General features: G+C 43.2%; 1 protein-coding gene across 2 annotated transcripts in view; it reads left to right on the top strand.

The window, feature by feature from the left end:
- The first annotated feature begins 2,096 nt into the window (after positions 1-2,096).
- The window catches only part of DISP2 (dispatched RND transporter family member 2), a 38,152-nt gene continuing 23,135 nt past the window's right edge, over positions 2,097-17,113 (top strand). For both annotated transcript variants that reach the window (XM_073348782.1, XM_073348781.1), the window contains exon 1: positions 2,097-2,298. In XM_073348782.1, coding sequence (XP_073204883.1) covers positions 2,201-2,298 — 98 coding nt within the window. In that variant the 5' untranslated portion in view covers positions 2,097-2,200. The remainder of the gene's footprint in view (positions 2,299-17,113) is intronic.

The following is a 17,113-nucleotide window of genomic DNA, read 5'->3' as shown; positions in this document are numbered from 1 at the left end:
AGTCATGAATGGAACAGATGTAACTAAATAATGTAGCTGTCCTTAATGTGCAGGTCACGTGGAGGGTCACTTTTTAACTTTTAAACACCTTCAGCTGGTGCCCCTCTTTGTGTCCCTCCAACATGTCACCTAATACAGATTGTGCCTCAGTTCCCCGAGAGACTAAGGGCTAGTCTACACTGGGTGTAGTCGCGGCAGAGCTCTGGGAGAGAGCTCTCCCAAGCACTCTTAAAAAACCCATCTCTACGAGGGGTGCAGCTACCAACCCTGGTAGCTGTGCCCCTCGTGGAGGGTTTTTTCATACCCCTGAGCGAGAAAATTGCAGCACTGTAAAGTGCCAGTATAGACAAGCCCTCAGTGACTAAGTGACAGGCGGTCTGTGGCATAGCTGGGAATTGAGCCTAGATCTTCTGAATCCCAACCTACTGCTTAACCACAAGACCTTACTTCTTCTCAAATAGGTACTACATCTGAGATTGTATTGCCCAAGCTACATTGCACAAATCAAGAGCAAAGAATAAGGAGTAGATGAAACTCTTCTAGTTACAATGTCACTAACCTGACCGATAAAAGTAAAGCCACGGTAACAGATTATATCCTATATGAAATTGCTAGCTATAAAAGTAGCAGCATATTTATAATAGGGTCTGAGGATTCCATCAAGTACCAAGAGGCAGGGAAAAGGAAAGGAAACAATAAGCAGAGACTTTACCATCAAATAAATCCTGTCCAATCTATTCAGTAGACATTAAGTTTTATTTTTTTCTAGGTAGGCCACATAAGCTATTCTAGAGCTAATAATTGCAATTTATTCAATCCTAATGAGCAAGCCCCTTGCTTAACTGTAGCAGAGAAACATTTTCATAGCTGATACTCAGTAAAGGGGACTCCTTCCCCACTGTGCAGCCAGTACATCTCAACCTGGTCAGGGAATATTAGAGACATTGGTAGTCTCCATATCCTATCCTTGGGACTCCACTACCACTGGATTATAAAAGCACTTCATCTCCCATCAAGGAAAGATGTATGCTTTTTACACCTTCTAAAAAATCTAGAGCATTAAAGCAGGAAGGGCTTACTCTAAGCAGCTTGAGGATTAGTGGGAGTTGCCAGGATACTTAGCACAGTAATACTCATCCTTTTTGCTTTGGCTTTTTCATAGAAAGTAAAGCCAGGAGGATGCTGTAATCATGGCTGTGCTCACTGTCACAAAAAAGGTCAAGGTCACTGCCATGGTGAAAATCACAAGCAAGGCCATGGCCATTATCAAGAAAAAAGTTCTGGAGTGAGCTGCTGCAAATTAGTCTTCCATTGTTACCCAGTGAAGTTTTCCTGTTCTCTGCCCAAACTGTAGTCAGTGGCACCCATCTGACACCATGCAATACAATGTAATTAAGTCTTTTCTACCCATAACTAGGCATACCTAGCGATGCACTTTTGGAAAAGAAAAACAGTCCGGGTGTTCATATTCTTTGTAATACAAGTTATTCTTATGAATCCAGTTCAGTAATTGTTTAAAAAGTAGAGTCACACTGGTCCCAGGTGACCTCTCCCTGAAGTGCCCTGGCCATCTATCTCCCAGAGCCGGGCAGTTATGCACACCCCCTTGCTAAAATCCCTGTAAAACACAGGCCCGCTGTCTTTAGGAACCGGGTAGCGCTCATACCAGCGTGGCAGCAGCAGGCCGTGTCCGAGGGCCGGGGCCAGCTGCACTCAGACGGGAGGAAGCAGCGTTGCTCCACTGGGGCTAACGTGTGTGCGCGGGGGAGCAGCGCGGCTCCGGGGAAGGTCAGGCTCTCCTCGAGGGGGGTGCTGCCCACCCCTGGAGCAGGCCACTTACCAGCTGGGGCAAGGGAAGGTCTCCACGCCAGGGCTCGCTCCCCCGCTCCTGTGCTGCCAGGACACCTGGTACCAGCCGCTGGTGCTTCCCAGGGCTCCCTCCCCCGCCTCTCGGGGCCAGCCTCGAGACTGGTCGTGGCCCCGCCCCGCTCTCAGCCCGGCGCCGCTATTGGGCTACGCACGCGGCTCGGGCCCCTCCCCCGCCCCGCCCCGCCCCGCGCCCTCTGCGCTTGCGCAGGCGCCCCGCCCGCGGGGGGCGGGCGTTCAGCACCGCCGAGCGCCGGACAGCTCCTTTCCCTCGGCGGCCGGAGCCTGCAGCGAGCCCGGGCGAGCCGCCGCCGCGGGGCGCGGAGGCGAGGCCATGGAGGGAGCGCCGGCCCCGCAGGCGCAGGAGGAGCCGGCGGCCGCCGAGGAGCGGGCGGAGGGGAGGCGCCGGGAGCAGGGGACCTGCTCGCCCAGGTATGACCCGCAGCGCGTCCCTGCACAGCCACCCGGCCCCGCTCGCCTGGGCCTCCCCGCACCGCCGCGGGTCCCCTCCCTCGGCCCGGCGCCAGCCCCTGCCCCGCGCCGCTGCCTCCAGAGGCTCCTTTCCCCGCCTGTCCGCGGCGCCCGGGGACCCGCTGCCTCCCGCCCCCTGCGCCGGCCCCGCCTGGCCCCCGCGGCTGGGATGGCCCTGCCATGCCCCCAGCGCGGGGCCGGGCGGCGGGGACTGCTGCCGGCCCTTCTGAGCCCAGGCAGTCGGGGGTGGGTGAGGGAGCTCCCCACGGGGGCTGCCAGCCTTCACGCCCCCAGCTCGCCTCCTCCTGCCCCCTCCAGGCCTCGCTAAGGTGCAGCACGGTGCGAGTCGCCAAAAGGGTGCGCAGCAGCTGGTGGCGAGAGTACCCGCCAGCCTCCAGCTGCGATTGGCTTTGATCATCCAGTATCACCTGAAGACGAGACTCGCTGCTAAACACAGGGCTTTCCAGTTCAGTGGGGATGGGACTAACGCCTGAGCATGTTTCACTGATGTTATCAGACAAGCCCCTCTGCACATCTGTCTCCAGATTGGTTTGGCGTTTATCCTCGAATTAAAACGACACACGCTGCCCTAGATCGCCGAAGGGAACTGCCTGTCGCGTCAGCCAGGATTTTCTCAAACAGGGGAGAATACCTAATTCACTTGCCTCATGATTGCACAAACAAGGGAAATATATGCAGATTTTGCACCTATTTCCAGTTCCAGTGTAACATTGAAGGGCAATTAACGTGGGCTGTGGATGGTGTCCTACAGAATAGGAGCCGCACTCCGCATGATTCTGGGGATGACCTATGCCTCAGTAACCGCCACATTTATGACAAGGAAGAGGGAAGCCATTCATGACAGCTACAGATCTGTGAATGGCATTTTTCCCTGCAGGGCACAACAGAATAAAATTCTAACCAGATAATAGCAAAGTAAGGAGGCTGAAAGATAGTCATAAGGGAAGACAATGATGTGGCATTAGGATGTAAGACCTGAAAGCATTGGGAATACCTACCTGTTTTATTAGACTGCTTCTGCCTTTAAATAAGGAGACATACACACACTACAAACCTCTGTGGGTGTGGATATGGAGATAATTCTATACCAGAGTGACAGAGAGCTAATCAGATAGTTAGCTGTCAAGTGCTGTTTGCACACACACATTCTGATTTCTCTGTTTCCAAATGATTTGGCATGCAAAACTGTGAGCACCATATATCATTATGATCTGCATTTGCCTGGGCATGTGATTTAGCCTTATGAATTATAATTTCTGTAACAAAATATGATATATTGTTAAAGAAGTTATTCTTAGTATTTATTATGTGCTTCTCTTAGCATCCATAATGTGCTAGTTGCTGTACAAACACAAAAGAGGGCACATTCCTTGCCCCCAAAAACTTTAATCACAGTCTAAACAAAACTCTGCAGGCTTGGTCATGTCCTTTATGCTATATGTCCCAATGCATAGCGTACAAAATCAGTTACTATGCATATATGCACCGTTACAGTAATTTTCCTATGGAGCCCAATAGTCATGTTGTTATAGGGTAAAGGCAGCCCTAAATATTTAAACAGATTTTCATTTGTTATTCAGGAGGCATAGGTCTTCCAAATTATCTAGATTTTCTAGTTGATCAGTGCATAGCAGAAGATCAGACTAAACTAAATATATTCATAAAGGCAAAGAGTTTCACTTTTGCCTAGTACAAATAATAAACTTTACATTAGTGCTGAGATTATTCCAACCTGTCCAAGGAAAGTGGGCAGTCACATCTCCTTAGATAGCTTTGAAAATCTCAGGCAAGAAGTCTGTGTGTTTTGGTTAATAAAATACTCATGTACTATTCTAAAAATAAACCCTTCCTGTAACCATTTCACAACAATTTTTTGGGAATCTGGTGACATAGAAATGACCAGTCAAATCCTGCAACATTTGCTTACTTGAATAATCCTTGCTCAGGTGAGCAGCTCCACTGAAATCAATAGGACTGTATGCATGAGTTACAATTACATGTGTGAGTAAAGATGGCTGGCAGAATCAGACTCCACTTTGACCTTTATCTTGTGGTTTATAGTCTCATGCTCAGTTACAATATAATTTATTGTAATAATGTATAATTAGGCAGTGCCTCCTCCCACACATTATATATATATATATATATATATATACACACATAGACATTTGTATGTGGCTTTCTATACAGATCTTGTGTATGTGTGTTTGTAAACTAAACATTTAACTTCACATTTCCTGTCTATTGTGAACATTCTACTGAATTTACCATCAGATAGCTATTGATGCCTCAAAAGAATAAGTTTCCTTGGACCTTTTCTAGACTAGGATATAAAGGTGTTGTTTTGGGTGTTTGTTTGTTTAAATGTATTAGTTGACATTTTAACTAACCCATTGTGTACACAGGGCAAATTGTACTTCGAAATTGTAGAATCATAGGGTTAAAAAGGACCACAGGGGTCATCTAGTCTAACCCCGTGCCAAGATGTGGATTTGTTGTGTTGTGTCTAAACCATAGAAGACAGATCACTATCCAGTCTCCTTTTGAAAACCTCTAGTGAAGGAGCTTCCACAACCTGCCTAGGCAGTCTGTTCCATTGTCCTACTGTTCTTATAGTTAGGAAGTTTTTCCTGAGATTTAATTGAAATCCACTATGCTGCAGTTTGAACCCATTGCCTCTTGTCCTGCCCTCTGTGGCAAGAGAGAACATCTTTTTATGGCAGCCTTTCAAGTATTTGAAGATTGCTATCATGTCCCCCCTTAACCTCCTTTTTTCCAAACTAAACATACCCAGTTCCTGCAGCCTTTGCTCATATGGCTTGCATTCCATCCCTTTGATCATATTTGTCACTTGCTTCTGGATCCTTTTCAGTTTCTCTACATCCTTTCCATACACTGGTGACCAAAATTGGACACAGTACTCCACTTGAGGCCTTACCAGCACCGAGTAGAGAGGTACTATCACCTCCCATGACTTGCATGCTTTGCCTCTGTTAATGCAACCTAAAATTGCATTTGCCTTTTTTGCAACAGCATTGCATTGCTGACTCATGTTGACATTGTGATCCACCACAACTCTCAGATCCTTTTCTACAGTGCTGCTGCCAAGCCAGTTATCCCTTATTTTGTAGTTATGCATTTGGTTTTTCTTCTCTAAGCATAGTATTTTACATTTGTCTTTGTTGAATTTCATTTTGTTTTCTATAGCCCAGTTCTCCAATTTATCAAGATCCCTCTGAATTTTAGCTCCATCTTCCAAAGTGTTGGCAACCCTCCCTTGCTTTGTGTCATCTGCAAATTTGATCCGTGTGCTCTGTATTCCTACATCCAGGTCATTAATTATATTAAACAACACCAGACCCAGAACAGACCCCTGTGGAACCCCACTTGAGACTTCCCTCCAATCTGACATCATTCCATTAATAGGTTTCAGAGTAGCAGCCGTGTTAGTCTGTATTCACAAAAAGAAAAGGAGTACTTGTGGCACATTAGAGACTCTCAAGGTTCCTTCCCCACTCTGAACGCTAGGGTATAGATGTGGGGACCTGCATGAAAACCTTCTAAGTTTACTTTTACCAGCTTAGGTTAAAACTTCGCCAACGTACAAACTATTTTACCCTTTGCCCTTGGACTTTTGCTGCCATCACCAAAGATCTAACACCGGTATTATTATTATTAGGAAAGAGTTTGTTTGGAAACGTCTTTCCCCCCAAAATCCTCCCAAATCTTACCCCCTTTTTTCTGGGGAAGGTTTGATAAAAATCCTCACCAATTTGCATAAGTGACCACAGACCCAAACCCTTGGATCTTAAGAACAATGAAAAAAGCATTCAGTTTCTTAAAAGAAGAATTTTAATAGAAGAAAAAGTAAAAAAGAATCACCTCTGTAAAATCAGGATGGTAAATACCTTACAGGATAATTAGATTCAAAACATAGAGAATCCCTCTAGGCAAAACCTTAAGTTACAAAAAGACACAAAAACAGGAATATCCATTCCATTCAGCACAGCTTATTTTCTCAGCCATTTAAACAAACAGAATCTAACACATATCTAGCTAGATTACTTACTAAGTTCTAAGACTCCATTCCTGTTCTGTCCCTGGCAAAAGCATCACACAGACAGACCCAGACCCTTTGTTTCTGCCCCCCTCCAGCTTTGAAAGTATCTTGTCTCCTCATTGGTCATTGTGGTCAGGTGCCAGCGAGGTTATCCTAGCTTCTTAACCCTTTACAAGTGAAAGGGTTTTTCCTCTGGCCAGGAGGGATTTTAAAGGTGTTTACCCTTCCCTTTATATTTATGACAGAGACTAACAAATTTATTTGAGCATAAGCTTTTGTGAGCTACAGCTCACTTCATCGGATGCATCCGATGAAGTGAGCTGTAGCTCACGAAAGCTTATGCTCAAATAAATTTGTTAGTCTCTGAGGTGCCACAAGCATTCCATTAATAGTTACTCTCTGTTTGTGGTTGTTTAACCAAATATGTATCCACTTAATGGTACTTCTGCCAAGCCCACATTTCTCCAGCTTACTTATCATAATGTCCTGCAGGACTGTGTCAAAAGTCTTGCTGAAGTCCAGGAATATTATGTCCACTGTATTCCCCTTGTCCAACAAACCAGTTACCCTGTGAAAGAAGGAAATGAAACTGGTTTGGCTTGATGTGTCCTTGGTAAATCCATGCTGGCTGCTAGTGATTACCCCTTCATCCTCCAGGTATTTGCAAATTGTATGTTTTATACTTTACTTTCCCAGGTATTGTAGTCAGGCTGACTGGTGTATAGTTCTCCAGCTCCTCCTTCTCCCACTTTTTAAAGATGGGCATTATGTTAGCTCTCCTCCAGTCTTCCAGGATATCTCCTGTTATCCATGAGTTTATAAATATTATTGCCAGTGACTCCAAGATTTCTTCAGCTAATTCCTTCAGTATTCACCTTCTTGGGTGAATAACATTCAGCTCTGGATATCTTGTCTTTTGTTTATTATGTGTATATCTATATATGTGTGTTTGAATACAATTGCATCAATAGCTATTTGGTAGTAAATTCAATATTATGTTTAGTAGCATCAAAGGATAAGAACGGTAAAGCTAAACTTTTCTTGTCAGTGGAAAGTACAAATGTTGGAGGCAGCCTTTTGCTATCTCATTAATTCTTCATACTGATTTAACATACTCAAGAGTCCCATTAAAAAGATTGCGGATCTCCTCAAGAATAGATTCTGCTGCTATAATGAAAAAAACCTGTGGAATTTTTTTCAGTGTATAAGATATTGAGTATACAAAATATTGGCCAATGGAAAGAGTGAAAGTAATTGGGCCCCCCTCTAAAATTATTGTTATACAAATTTTTAGTCAGTTAAATAACAAAATTCTTAGATCTTCTCTCTCCCACAACTTGCAATTTTAGGGCTCAATCCAGAAAGGTGCTGATCACCCTCTACTTCTATTGACTTCAGTGTTATTCTTGGGATGAATTTGGTCCATTTTCTGTGCATAAGAGGAAGGGGGAATTGGGCCTAATACTGCTGTGACTGAAGTCAATGGGAATTGAGGGTGCTCAATGTCTCACAAGAGATCCTCAGAAACTTGCAGGATTGGCACCATAAATGTGCCTGATATGTAGGACTTCTGGTTTTTGGGGATTGTTAATTTTATTTGGGGGAGAGGGGGTAATTTTTTTCAGTAATTATTGAGTTTTATGTAGATATCCAAAAATCAAGTGTTGGGGGGGGGGGGGTTCTCTTTGTCTATATTATAATGGATAATCTTTCGTACGTTCCCTATTGCAATTACTATATTAAAGTTCGTTAGGGAATTTTTAGTGTGCACCAGCAGACTAATCTATTAACAACATGTTCATGTGCTTTAGAAATCACACCCCTGTAACCCGCATAACTGCTCTGTGTAGATAAGCCCTTAGATACAAGTAACTATTTCCAGTGTTTTTCTGGTGTTTATTGGATAATCCCTGATTTCTTTCTTTCTTTCTTTCTTTCTTTCTTTCTTTCTTTCTTTCTTTCTTTCTTTCTTTCTTTCTTTCTTTCTTTCTTTCTTTCTTTCTTTCTTTCTTTCTTTCTTTCTTTCTTTCTTTCTCTTATAATTGTTTATTGGTTAAAACCTAAAATCAGAAGGCTTAATAATATGGTATGTACACATTATCAAAGATGCCATCCCAAGAGCCTGGACTGACACAGTCACAAAATTCTTATTGACTTAAGCAGGAGCAGAAATGGGCTCCAGATTGTTTCCTTTTCTATTATCCCAACCACGTGACGTACACAAATTGGGTCAAATTCATCCTGGTGTTATGCTACAGAAGCCAATGACATCTCACTAGTGATGACTTTGGGCTATTGTACTTATCTTTTTCAGGATATTATCAGATTCCACCAATAATTAAGACCATGTCTACACTAAACTACGAAATTATGTTGACCTAATTTATGTCGGCATGCAGCCACTGCAATTATTAAATCGCTTATGTGTGCGCACACTTGACTCCTTGTGCTGGCGGTGCGCATCCTCACCAGGAGCGCTTGTATCGATTGTATTTTCAGTGTGGGGCATTGTGGGATGGCTCCTGAAAGCCAGTAACATCCAATGTAAGCAACACTGTGTCTACACTGACACTGCATCAATGTAATTACATTGACAGTGACTCTATGTCACTGGGAGAAGTGGGTACTAAATTGCCATAGAGAGGCACTTACTTCGGCGGGAGCCAAATTTAAGTGAAAACATTTCCACAGCTAGTTCAACACAAGACAGCCTACATCAACTTACCCATTTAGTGTAGACCAGGTCTAAGAGCCTAATCTAAAGGCCATTAAAGGCAGGCCCTCATTTAATAAGATGCAATACTAACATTAAAAAATGAAACATCTTTAAACATGCTAGCAACATATGAACAAACCATAATTGTTGAACAATATTTGATCCTCTCATATTTATGAGTCATCTCTTCTTCCTGTTTTGTTTTGTTTTCTTTAATTTTGTATCCTATAACTATTTTTAATTGCTTGTTATGCAGAACAGTAGATGACAGTTTTCGTTTGAGTGCTTGATGCATTCTGACAGCGTTGTGCTGCTTTTCTGTTATCTCTGCCTTGTCTCTGAATGCTTGCAGCTGTGAGCTCCCTGTTGTCTAAAATGTGGTCCTTTTATCACCTTAAAAAAGTTAAATCAGAGAAGAACTCATTCCCTCTCAACTATTGTGTCACATTTTCATGTTGCTGGTGTCATGTTCCTAGTGCTTGAGAAAAGAATCTGTCAGTACATCTATTATAAACCTTTCTTTAAATTCTATTATAGTGCTCCTTCTAAAAACTTCTATTGTAAGTCTCAGTAAAAATTATATCAAGTCTAGACAGAAACTTGGCACACAGTAGTAGGTCTTAGCACAGGAGGATTTTTTTTTATTTGAAGAAAATTGGTAGAATCCATATTTTAGGTGAGGAAAAACCCACTTGGGACTGTAATTCTTCCATTTTTAAGAGTATGTGAACGGTGATTACTGCTACTTATTGGCTAGAGTTGCCCACAGAGCTAGTCTGTTATATTTGTTACCTCCCCTCTCCCCTTGTCCCACACCTGCTTTTTTCTTTCATTTGCCTAGTACATCTTGTCTTTTCGGCTGTAAGTTCTTTGAAGCAGGGATTGTCGTTTACGATCTGTTTGTACAGGGTCTAGAACAATAAGGCTCCAACCTCTAGGTGTACCACAATATAAATTATTAGTACATAATAAACAAAGACATTTAAATTACTTGGGAAAACAGTGAGTGATGGCATCCTGCTAAGTTACAGATTCATATAACATCTTCAGAGGAATATTACATCATTGAGACAGTATCAAAATAAGAAATACACAATGGGGAAAATGCAGCAGATCAGGGAGGTAGTGAAGCCCATATATTTTTCAGAATGGGTCTCATAGACCCACATTACAGCTCTCCTTAAAAATGCTGGATTTGTTCCCCCTTCCTTTCTCAGTTTGAGTCACATGCCCTCTCCCACTGCATGGCTCAGAGAGAACCAAAATTACAGAAATGCTGGAGAAATGGGGTTACTGTGCAGAGGGGGATGGTGGCTATGTGGTATCGTTTCCCTTCCATATGAAGCTGCTTCTGCCACAGTGCCTGAGCTCAGTTCCATGTGACTGGGTGTAGTTAGCCAATGAGAAGGAATTGGGGACCAGCCAATTTACACAGCATGTTTCCAGCACTAACTCTTCCTCTACAGCTTTTACGCTGTGTGCATGGGAGGCTGGGGGCCAGACAATGACCACACAGCACCTGAGCCACGTATTTAGCCAGTGCTGAAGCTTGACAGCATGGCACAGATCCAGACTCTAGGTGCATACATGGGCCAAGCTCTGTGGACTTGGCCTCTGCTAATCCCATGTTTTATGGATCTGTGGCCCTGGCTCCTTGCATAAGTCACACCCTCTGCTTAGTCTGCATCATTGTTGCTCTACCTTCCAGTGGGGTAAAGAAGTAGAAAGGAGCCTAGTTAGGAGTCATTAATTGTTTAAGCTTTCCTGCACATTTTCACAGGGGAAGAGGAAGATACCGTCTTTGTTCTTTTGGTGTTTCTGATTCCTCAGGTGGTGAAAAATTTTGTTGTCTGTGCTGTGGTATCATCTCAGGAAAGCAATGTAACAAGGTGACTAGTACAGTTTCATAAATTTGATTTTCAAATTGTCTGAATATCTTAGTGAAAGAGGAAACTTCCAGTGGAGACCAAATTTTCATAAAGTTACTGCTTCCCAGAGGACGGTCATTTAATCCAATCGAGCAGTTGGGCCATAAGTAAGGGTAAGATTATGTCATGGAGATCATGGATTTCGTGACTTCCAGAGACTTCTGTGACATTTTTTGCTTCATCCCCAGGGCAGCAGGACTGGAGCTGTCAGCTGTCAGGGGCCCCGGAGCTCCGAGCCACCGTGGTTGGTGGGTGGGACCCATAATTCCAAGCTGCCGCTCGCAGTGGGGGGACCTGGAGCTCTAAGCTGCCAGTAAGGTTGCCAACTTTCTGATTGCTAAAAACTGAATACCCTTGCCCGCACTCTGCCCTGCCACTTCCCAAGGCCCCACCCCTACCCCGCCTCTTCTTCAAGGCCACGCCACCCACTCACTCCATCCCCTCCCTCTTTGTCACTCGCTCTCCCCCACCCTCGCTCACTCACTCATTTTCACCGGGCTGGGACACAGGAGGGGGTTAGGGCACAGGAGGGGGTGAGGGCTCCGGCTGGGGATGTAGGCTCCTGGCTGGGGCCAGAAATGAGGGGTTTGGAGTGTGGGAGGGGGCTCCGGGATGGGGCAGAGGGTTGGAGTGCGGGAGGAGGTGAGGGCTCTGGCTGGGGGTGAGGGCTCCGGGGTGGGGCAGAAACGAGGGGTTTGGATTGCATGCGGGGGCTCTGGGCTGGGGCCAAGGGGTTCAGAGTGCGGGAGGGGGCTCAGGGCTGGGGCAGGGGGTTGGGATGCAGAAGGTAAGGGGTGCAGGCTCCATACAACACTTACCTCAGGCAGCTCCCAGAAGCAGTCGGCATGTCCCTGTGGCCCCTAGGCGATTCCTGGCCAATGGGAGCTGCAGGGGCAGTGCCTGTGGGCAGGGGCAGCATGCGGAGCCACCTGGCCACCCTTGTGCCTAGGGGCTGTAGGGACATGTTGCTGCTTCTGGGAGCCACACAGAGCCAGGGCAGGCAAGGAGCCTGACTTAGCCCCACTGCGCTGCCGACTGGACTTTTAGTGGCTTGGTCAGTGGTGCTGACTGGAGCCGCCAGGGTCCCTTTTCGACTGGGCATTTCGGTTAAAAAACGGATGCGTGGTAACCCTAGCTGCCAGCCCTGGAGCTCTGAGCCAGCTTTTGAGGGAGGCAAACATTGTAGGGAACACAACCAGCAATGGTAGATAACAGGAGCAGTTAATTTCAGTCTGGTCCTTGCTCTCTGCCTCCCCCTCCTCTCTTTGTTCATCTCTTGGATTGCATCCAGCTGGCAAAATGAGGCTGTGAGGTCACCACTGTAGGCTACTTTTCTGTGCCCGAGGGAACATTTCTGCCCCCGCAGCCCCAAAATTGTTGAATATATCACATCACCCTGATCGGAAATTATCTTCCAGATGTTCTTCTTTCAGTGTTGTTAGCTTCTTGTTCAGTTCCAGTATCATTAAAGCATGTGTGCAGATGATTCATAAATGCACTGATCTAGCCAGTCCTCCCCTTTCCTCCCCCCCCCACCTGCCAACAGTAAACAAACACCACAAACTCCTTCATCCTCTCTTCTCTAATATGATTAGAGGGTCCTGTCTATGCAGCAAAATAATAGTGTTATGACCTGGTACAGACAAACAAACATGAGCCGGTCTACGACTCTGGCAAGAACTGCAGCACATGAAATGTTGAGGCTGCCAGATCCACAGCTAATTGGGATTGTAACTTCTGCAGACTTTGAAATCTTCAAAGCTTACATAGGTGATTACCAACCCAAAATTATCCAAAAGCTTCAGGTTTCCTGTAAGACCTTTGGATAACCACGGTGACACTATAATGAAGTTGGAGAGAGTACCGCATAGGACAGCTAAGATGAGGAATGGAAATTCGGTGCTTACATATGATAAATGATCGACAGAACTGGAATTAGTTAGTCATGAGCGATGATTAACAAGTGACTTAAGTGAAAGATTTAAACCAGCTCAAGTTATTATAAACTATGAAGTTCTTGGACAGGCCAGGGTCAAGTGTATCAGCTGGGAGGGAACATCTGGAGGAAGAATTTAAAGTGGCATTATTTTGCAGGCATAGTGGTGAATAGGGGGAACAGACTTCCACCAGGAGTGTTAGAGTCAAGAATATTCATGTATTTAAGCAACAGTTGGATGCAATTGAATAAATTAAAGGGTTATCTGTCCATTTTTATGATCAGTCATTTTTGTAGCAGGCTGCTCTTTTGAGTGTGTCAGGAGGAATTTTTCACTGCTTATGTTTCCCCCATCTCCCTAGTTGGCTTCACAGTGTTGTACATGAGAATGTTTTTCTCCTCCAGTAATAAAGACAGACACTCTAGATATGAAAAATCAATGAACAGTTTCTGGTCCCACTCCACTATCTAGCACCAGCTCTTTAAAGGAAGAAAATTTGTATTTTCACTGGATGTATATTTTTTTTAAAAATCCAAATATCTTATAGGAGTTAGATCACCAAAATGTATTGAGGACAACTTCTAGTTTCAGAAGTTCAGCCATTTTAGATTTGATTCTGAATTCCAGCAAGGAATTAGTTGCCAATCTTAAGGTAGAAAGCAGTTGACAGTGATCATGAAATGATAGATTTCATGGTTGTATGGAAAGGAAGAAGTAAGAGCAGCAGAATAAGGACAATGGACTTACAGGCTCAGAACAGCTAGCTACTCTCCCATTGGAAGAAAGTCTAAGGGAAAAAGGAGTTCAGGACACCTGGCAGTTTCTAAAAGAGAAAATATTATAGACACAACAGCAAAGTATCCTAATGTGAAGGAAAGATAGGAAGACTAAAAAGAGGCAATATGGCTCCATCAATAGCTCTTTAATGACCCAAAATTCAAAAGCAAATCATACAAAGTATGGAAACATGGACAAATTGCTAAGGATAAATGCAAAATAATATCAGAAGTATGTAGGGACAAAATCAGAAAGGTTGAGGCACAAAATGCGTTACATCGCGAGACATAATAGACAATAAGGAGAGGTTCTATAAATACATTAGAAGCACCAGAAAGATAAAGGAAAGTGTAGGTCCACTATTTAGCAGGGAATAAGGGCTAATAATGGATGACATCAAGAAGGCTGAGGTGTTTAATGCATATTTTGCTTCAGTCTCCACTAAAAAAGTTAATTGTGACCAGATGCTCAACACAATTAATTATTAACAAAAAGGGGGAAGAAATACAAGCCAAAATAGGCAAAGAACAAGTTGAAGAAGACTTGAATACAGCTAACTTATCTAAGTAAGCAGTGCCTGACAAAATTCATTGTAAAGTACTTTGGGAATTCGTTGAAGCAATCTAAGAACCATTAGCAATTATCTTTGAAAATTCATGGAGGACAGGAGAGGTTCTAGAGGATTGAAGAAGGGAACATAGTACCTGTCTTTAAAAAGGAGGAACAAAGAGGACCCTGGAGAATTAAAGACTAGTCAGTCTAACTTTAATATCCAGAAAGATACTGGAACAAATTATTAAGCAGTCACTTTGTAAGTAGCTAGAGGATAAGAGGGTGATAAGTAATGGTCAACATAGATTTGTCAAGAACAAATCATACCAACCTATGTAATTTCCTTCTTTGACAGGGTTACTGGACTAGTGGATGTGGGGAAGCAGTAGACGTGCTATATCTTGATTTTAGTAAGGCTTTTGACACAGTCCCACATGTCATTTTCATAAGCTAATTAGAGAAAAGAGGTCTAGATGAAATAACTATAAGTGGATTTATAACTGGTTGAAGGACCTACTCAGAGAATATTTATTAATGGGAGGAGGTGTCTAATGGAGTCCTGCAGGGGTCTGTCCTGAGTCCAGTACTATTCACTATTTTCATTAATGACTTGCATAATGGAGTGAGAGTACACTGATAAAATGTGTGCATGACACCAAGTTCAGAGGAGTTGCAAACACTTTGGAGGACAGAATTAGAATTCAAAATGACCTGGAAAAATATGAGATTTGGTATGAAATCAACAAGATGAAATTGATTAAAGATGAGTGCAAAGTATTTCCCTTCAGAAGGAAAAATCAAATACAAAATGAGGTGTAACTGGCTAGGCAGTAGTACTGCAGAAAAGGATCTCAGGGTTACAGTAGATCACAAACTGAATATAAGCCAACAATGTGATGCAGTTGTGAAAAAGGTTAATATCATTCTGGGGTGTATTAACAGGAATGCCATATGTAAGACACAGAAAGTCATTATTACTCAGCACTGGTGAGGCCACTGCTGGAGTATTGTGTCTAGTTTTGGTCACCACACTTTAAGAAAGATGTGGATAAATGGGAGAGAGTCCAGAGGAGAGCGTAGATATGATAAAAGATTTAGAAAACATGACCTATGTGGAAAGGTTAAAAGACTGGGTATGTTTAGTCTTGGGAAAAGAAGACTTGGGGGGACGAGACCTGATAACAATCCTCATATATGCTAAGGGCTCTTATAAAGAGCACTATGATCAATTGTTCACCATGTCCACTGATGGTAGGACAAGATGTAAACAGCTTAATCTTCAGCAAGGGAGATTTAGGTTAGGTATTAGGAAAATCTTTCTATCTCTAAGGATAGTGGAGTACTGGAATAGGCTTCCAAGGGAGGTTGTGGAATTTCCATCATAGGAAGTTTTTAAAAATAGGTTAGGAAAACACCTGTCAGGGATGGTCCAAGTTTACTTGGTCCTGCCCCAGCACAGGGAGAAGGACTAGATGACCTCTTTGGGTCCCTTCCAACCCTACATTTTTATGATTCTATTATTCTAAAAGTGTAATTTGTCAGTGTGGCAACATATCTGTGAATTATTGTTTATTTTAGTAAATCATTGCTTGTTTAAATTGTACATAATGAATATCAAGAAAAAATACGGTCAAGGGTACAGGAAATAACAATGACATATCATCTTAAAACATAAAAATGAAATGAAAAAACATCTTGAATTGGCCATTGTATAGTGTGGACCACAATTCCAGAACTCTAACTAAAATTCAATGCCCAAAAACTCTATCATAGAGTTAAAATTGACTGGCAGTGCCTTGGACTTTTGTAGGTCAAGTACACCTATACTTAAACCACTGAAAACCAGGAAATAAATAGTTACCGTAAAACAAACTTAAACTTCTAAAAACCAGAAAATACAGAGTTATGGTACACACCAGCCCTGCTTTGGATCCTTAACTCTGCCCCCTGGAGCTGGCAAAAGTCATTGGGGTATACAATAAGTGTGTTTCAGCCAAGGCTGGTGTATAATAAGTAGACACGAGGAAAGATTAAGTAAATGTTTTTCATGTGTTCTGTCCCACAGGATTGTATTCTCTCATTCATCTGCATGCACTCCAACTGCCCTTCACTGTGTTAGGGACAACTGTGTTGACTGCCACAGGCATGACTTTAACAAGCCTTCAACAAGTCCAAGCAAGATCTTAAATTACATCCCATAAACAATATCGCTGGCATCTGATTTGTAGTGGCATGTTTTGCATTCCTATAGGCCAGTAGAAAAATCCATACTCTTATGTTGTAAACTACCTTTATCTGGAGTTATAGCACAAATCAATTGCTTTAATGTCTGGATAAATCTTCCCACTAATCCCTTTGTGGCAGGATAGTAAGGAGCTGATGTGACATGTTTGATACCATTTTTTCTGACAAACAACTGAAACTCTGCAAATGTGAATTGAGTTATTTTGTCATTGACAATCTCTTTAGACACTCCTGATCTTGGAAACAAGAGTCTTAACCCTTCTACCATCTGCAGTGATTTAGTTGAATTAATATAGCATAGTTCAGGCCATTTAGAGTGGTCATCTAGTGCAATCAAAAACATATGTCCCATAAATGGGTTAACATAGTCTATGTAGATTTACTGCCACAGGGTTTGGCCACACCCAAGGATGCAAAGAAGCATGTTTAGGCATGTGTTGTGTTTTCTTGACAAACTGGACATTGTTTTGCCATTTCCTCTATTTGTGTATCATTGCCTGGGTACCACACAAAACTTTGGACAAGGACTTTTGTTTTTACA

This window comes from Lepidochelys kempii, chromosome 6 (genome assembly GCF_965140285.1).
Source record: "Lepidochelys kempii isolate rLepKem1 chromosome 6, rLepKem1.hap1, whole genome shotgun sequence".
Classification (NCBI taxonomy): domain Eukaryota; kingdom Metazoa; phylum Chordata; order Testudines; family Cheloniidae; genus Lepidochelys; species Lepidochelys kempii.
This window is presented reverse-complemented; position numbering and strand designations above follow the sequence as displayed.